Raw genomic sequence first — 5819 nt, forward strand, 5'->3', positions numbered from 1 at the left:
AATTGGGTAACACTATTTTGTGGGTCTTTAAAGGCCCCATTCCCAGCAGGCAGGGAACTAGATTTATGAAGAGAGAAGCTTCTTCCTGTTTGGGAGTGAGATCTCCTAAAAGCTTCTTCACAGATGTTTTGCACCAAGAGGAAAATGAAGGCTCATGTGACCCCAGTATCAATTAATTAGGCACGATAGTGCTATCTGCAGGAAATATGAGAAGACTTCTTTAATCCTGCTGTCATTACTATCTCCTGTGTCGCACATTTTGTAATGTGCAGTTCCTTCATTTGACAGTGTGGTTTTCGCCTGTGACAAACTGCTTAAAGAGTCAGTAGCAGTACTCTTTCTCTTTTTATCCCCTCAAAAATTATACTTTTTACAAAGCAAAAAAAAATACGTTTCTGTTCTTTTGTGAGCAGTTTGTTGCTTACTAGGTGCCTTTTGCTCCAGGCTAGTTAACCTAAAGATAAAGGAATGTGATCTGGCTCATTTCCCAAGTTATAGTATGTTCAGCAATTTAATATTGGCTGTTCGTGGTTCTTTGTAAAGGATTGTGTCTCAGGCCAGCTGTAGGCTATTTGTTAAAAGCATGTGCAGTTGCTCTCCTTTCACTGTAAGTCAGGAAGTTGAGACCTGGTTATAACAAGGGATTTGTAGCTTCTCTCCACACTCTGGTAGATATTCACTCAGCAGTGAGAGAGAATATTGTGATCTGAACTTCACTGTGGGATTGTTAGGGTCACACTAGAGTATACACAGGATTATTTGGGTACTCACTTGTGGCTTCTGATGTTCAGATGATCCAAGATCGTCTGATGATCAGATGATGAAAGATGATCAGATCCTCTGGTCTGATCTGCATTCACTTGCAGAATGCAGAAATACAGGTGGGTAAATGGACTTATTAGATCATACACAAGAAATTCCTAAATCATCTTCTGAGAAACAAATATAAATTTATTACTCATAGAAAGTTGGCAAGGTTTTCAGAGATTGCTACAATATTTAAGGGTGCCTGGACTCATTTATGTAGATAGAACTCGATAAGTAAGCCTGCTATAAGCTGAGTGAAAGGATGGGAAAAAATGGTTTTTATCTGAGGAGCAGCCATCACAAAGTGCTGAGAAGTGGCTTTTCTCCATTAGTTAATTTTTATGCACGACTTACAAGCGGACTACATGAAATTCTTAGCACTGTTTTCCTCGCTGGATTGCAACTCTTAATTTGGGGAGTTGTTCAACAAGCTTTCACACTCTATGAAATTCACTTCTCTCAAGTGGTTCAGCACAAGTCCTGTGTTCAAAATAGTTCCTAAGGCAGACATTGCAGGTAATTAAGCCTTATGCCTGAAACCTCTATTTCTAATGGATGCTGAGTTTTTTTCTTGGTAATTGTCACTGCTTGTTCAAGTCAGTTTTGTGAGGGAGCTCTTATGGCAGCTTGTGACAGTAGCTGGAACTCATTACATGTCTCTACAGATCCTTGTTAAGTCTCGGATGTGCAGTTTTGGGTTTTTAACTAGATAGGTGAGGTTGAGAGAGGCTGGAGGCAGATTCAAGGAGCAGAGTGCTTTCTAGCTAAGTAAAGAAGGCCTGAATATGCCTGCACATGTTTGGTGTAATCTGTACAGAGACATTGTTGAGCTGACTGTAGAGCAAGAAGGAGGAGATAATACAAATGCTGAAGTGGTACTGAAATATTTTGCTGTCTTGCACCTATCTTCCAGAAGTGCATGTGAAGCTGAATTTTTGCTATTTTGTGTGTGTATGTATATATGTTTATACTCGGATTGGAATTTGGGTTCCTTCCTTTAACCAAAGTAATGTTAGACTTGGATGTGTTTCTGCTGTGTTGTGTAATGTAGGTACCCATTCAGGTACCAGAAATTTGTATGACCCTCACTCATGTGAACACAAAGCTCCTCCTATAAATCCAAAGGATGAAAATATGAAGGAAAAAATTATCAAGATATTTCCAGAGCTCTGACTAAATAAGTGTGAGATCACTGGGAACCATATTTCCCAATCAGAAGATGAAATCACATTTAATTAAAAACTAAGTTGTTTTAAAGTGTTTTCTCTGTATTTATTAAATGTCTAAAGAAATAGTAGGAGGTTCTAGTAAGTGGTGCTCAGCTACTACAGTGTGGACCTGCTGAAGTAGTGTACTTGAGTAAGTAACTTCCATTTGCAACTTCCCAGAGTCATGTGGATTTCATTACTGCATTTAAATGTTTATCACTATGGCCAGAGAGTCCAACTTGTCATCAAAAGTGGATGTAAATTATTATAATAATTCCTTCTCTTTTTATCTTCCTTTCCCTGAAGTTCAGGAGAGCTCTGTGAATACCTTTTCTTGTGGTTTTTGTCCTTAATAAGTACATGTTCTTGAAGTTACACTGCATTCGTGGGCATTGTTTGTGATGGTAGCCAGAGGTGCCTCTTGTGACTGTACATTGGCTGTATACTGACTCCTTTGTGCTGAGCCTCCAGAAGGGACATCAAGTTGAGAAATAGTTAATATGAGTTTCTTTGAACTGAGAATATGAGGATGACAAGCTGCAACTCTGTGTCAGTGGGAATTCTGTGTTGGTATGATTACAATTTTTATTTTAATAATCAAGTCTCAGTAAAATCAGAAATTCTTTGTGGTGTAAGTGCTTGTGTTTAGAAGCCAGAACTTGGCTTGTCTGTCAGACTAGCATCATGAGGTAGTCGGGCTTAATAAAAGCAACTTCAGTGTTTTCCCTGCATCCAAAAAAACACTCTCTGGAAGCTTAACTGAGGTAAGAAATGTAACTGAGCTTTGACAGCTGGGGACAGGGCAAACCCAGGGCAGTCTGGGTGAAGGGTTGCTCTTTCTGGAAGAGGAGGAGTGGGACTGGCAGCAGGGAAGGCACTATCCAAGGCTGTTTGGAGTGGGTATTTCAGTCTCTCTTGGAAATTCCCTCCTCCCCATCACCACCCCCTTTGGCTCTGGTACATCTAGGGTGTCTAGTACTGATTGCTGATGAGTTCAGCATTAGGGATTTGTGTTTTTGCCAGGAGCATGGTTCAGAGCCCAGGCTGTTTACTAGGGAGGCCAAAACTGAGACATGTGGGAAGAGGGAGGGGTATATGGGGTGTGTGCAGAGGAGGCCTTTTGTGTTTCCCTTCAGGGATTATCTGGAGGGTGTCTTGTTAAGCCAGGAACAGAACTGTGATTTTAAGTGACTGGGTTAGCAACACGTGCTTTTGTATTGCTTCACTCTAGAGGAACTCTTAACTTATTGAGAAGAGATAATTTAATCCCTTTAATGTGTAGAGGAAATGGGAAGGATGGAGAAAACAAATACTAGTATCTCATGCCTGGAAAACTGCAGAGCTTAGGTACAAGACCATTTCTTGAACAGTAAAGAGGCTGCCTTAATGTGTCCTTGGATTTTCCCTCTTCTGTTGTCTCTTTGTTAATCTGGGTGTCTTCTCAAATGATTATTGTTACAGGAAGTCTCGTCTGTTGCTTGTGCTGAAATTCCACTTGCATCCCCTTTAGTTTCTGTCTTGTAAGATGTACAGTTTGACCTGTGGGTAGACCTGCATGTCTCTTTTTAGTTTGTGTCTGCAGATATCTCCATGTGTGAATGCGTATCATGGGCCCTCCAGCTGTCCTTACAAACCACAGTATGATGTATGAACTAAATACACCACAGACTGAGTTTCCTTCCACAGTGCTGGGATGCTGACAGGCCTGTGGGAGAGCAGTGTGTGCTGGGCAGAGGTACAACCAGGGAAGGAGGCTGGGTGGGCAGGCTGCACAGGGGGACACTGGATCAGCATTACGTAGTGCTGGGCTGCATAGAGAGACTCTCAGCTGGATTCGCTTTAATGTTGTAGAACATGATCTTAGCTGTCTTCTGTCCGCAAAGACAGATGTGAGGTTCTGGGGAAACTGCAGAAAGTGTGAAAAATGTTGCTTCCCTGCTTATGTCTGGGTCATTCCCAGAACATCTTGTGGTACTGTTTCCCTTCTCTGATGTTGTTGAGTTTTTTTCACTTAAGGTTGTTTCATTTGTCTTATTTGTTAAGTTGCAGAATCCTTTATTCCTTCTGAAGTGTTGTAAGGCTGAACCAGTTTCTTGATTTCAGCAGTTGTTGTATGTGGTGTAAATACTGAACCCCTTTTGCCCCCATGGTCACACTGTTCTCTTTCTCACTTGTGTGTAGAATCAAGCTGGTCTTCATCATGTCTTGAAGGTGGCAAGAACTTATTTGTTAGATGCAGTCTTGCAATACTTTAGTGTGTGCACACTTAGCAAAGAGACAGTTGCAGGGCAGTTGAGTTGCTTGGGTCGCTTCGCCCATCTCCATATATACACATTGGAGTACTGTTTTTTGACACATCACATTCAGAAAACCTCTGCATGGGGTTCGTGTCCTTGGTTTCTGAGAACAGGAATGAAGACACAAAAAAATGTAATCTAGCTTCATACTTGCATTAGAGAGTAGAATTAAGAAACCAGGTCGAAGATTCTAATAAACATCCATGGGGTGACACCTCTTTGTTGTGAGGAGATGCTATAGTCATTTACTCCATCTTAGCATTAACTGTCTAGTTAATCCATGTCTGTAGGATCTTCGGTAGGGAAGGCAGGGTGGAAAATGCTGTTGACATAAAGCTTGAACAGTTGCTTAGATATTGCAAAAACCTTATATGTCTAATGTTGCTGCTCCTGGAGAGACTGAGCACTCTGTGCATGAGTTGGTCACCATGTCTTTGGGTGCGAAACATTTCAACAGTCATGTGAGCATTGTCTTGGGACTTGCCTTTTCTCTAGGCCTCATCTTTGCTGGAGCTAAAGTCCAAGTCAGGTATCCAGACCTGTATGCTTCCCAGCACCTGCTTGGGAGAGCCATACCAGTGTGTTGGTCCAATAGTTGTCTGGCATGCTGTTTACAGAAGTTGAAACAACTGAATACATTGTTCATAAGTAGGCAAGCTGTGTTTTATATCTGTTGGGGTTGTAGATGGGGTGTTACTGTTGACACTCAGTGTCAACGTACCACTTCACTGTAATAGATGGAGCAGCTCCTTCATCAGTCCCAAGTGTGCCTTCTGCCAGGCATTTGTTGTGGGACCTCTGTCTGTGCTTATCAGGCTCTCAGTTTCATTGCTAGTGCCAGTTGTTCAAGTGTAGCACAGCAGAGCATCTTTATCTTTCAGTGAGGAAATTCAGTCCAGTTCATGTCTGCCATTCTCTTTTTTTTTTTAACAGTCATCAGGCACTGCCTTTTGCACATTTTCAGGCTCTTCCTTTTAGCTATCCAGCTATCCTCTGGGTAGCTGTGAATAGCAGTAATTAGATCTCTGCATTATCTGTACCCATTTTATAAGCCATGTCTGTTACGTGAATGGCTGCACTTGAGAGTGCAGTCTTTATCCTGTTGCTAAGATCTGACAAATTTCTTAGCTTTTTCCTCTGTAACTGCTGACACTTCTGGATGGGGCCACAGTGTGTGACTGCAGGATTGAAACAGAGGAGCTCTGAATTATCATTTCAGACTTGGTTGTCCTAAGGTGGTAAGAGTGGGAGCATTTTTGCCTAAATAGGTGAACAATAGATAGGATGGATGAGCCTCTGCTATCAGGATGGATTTGATGAGTGACTTGGCCTGTTTTCCACGTCTCTTACTGTTAGAGAGGAATTTGCAGGATGGTTGTCCTGAAGTTTCGTACATTTTTGAGGGAAATGGGGGGGACAGAGAGAGAGAGAGAGAGAGAGAGAGAGAGAATAGTCTTGAACCCAAAATCTGACCTACTTGTGCTTCTCTCCACAGCTGCCAAAAGCC

At 41.8% G+C, this 5819-nt stretch overlaps 1 protein-coding gene across 1 annotated transcript in view; it reads left to right on the forward strand.

Annotated features, from left to right (window-relative positions):
• The window catches only part of LOC103806955 (calcium/calmodulin-dependent protein kinase type II subunit gamma-like), a gene marked incomplete at its 3' end in the record, with an annotated part of 112714 nt that overhangs the window by 87731 nt on the left and 19164 nt on the right, over positions 1–5819 (forward strand). Inside the window, exon 13 of the mRNA XM_009079669.1 lies at positions 4649–4656. Within this exon, the coding sequence (XP_009077917.1) occupies positions 4649–4656 (8 nt within the window). The remainder of the gene's footprint in view (positions 1–4648; positions 4657–5819) is intronic.

Source organism: Acanthisitta chloris, unplaced genomic scaffold (genome assembly GCF_000695815.1).
Source record: "Acanthisitta chloris isolate BGI_N310 unplaced genomic scaffold, ASM69581v1 scaffold5598, whole genome shotgun sequence".
In the NCBI taxonomy this organism is placed as follows: domain Eukaryota; kingdom Metazoa; phylum Chordata; class Aves; order Passeriformes; family Acanthisittidae; genus Acanthisitta; species Acanthisitta chloris.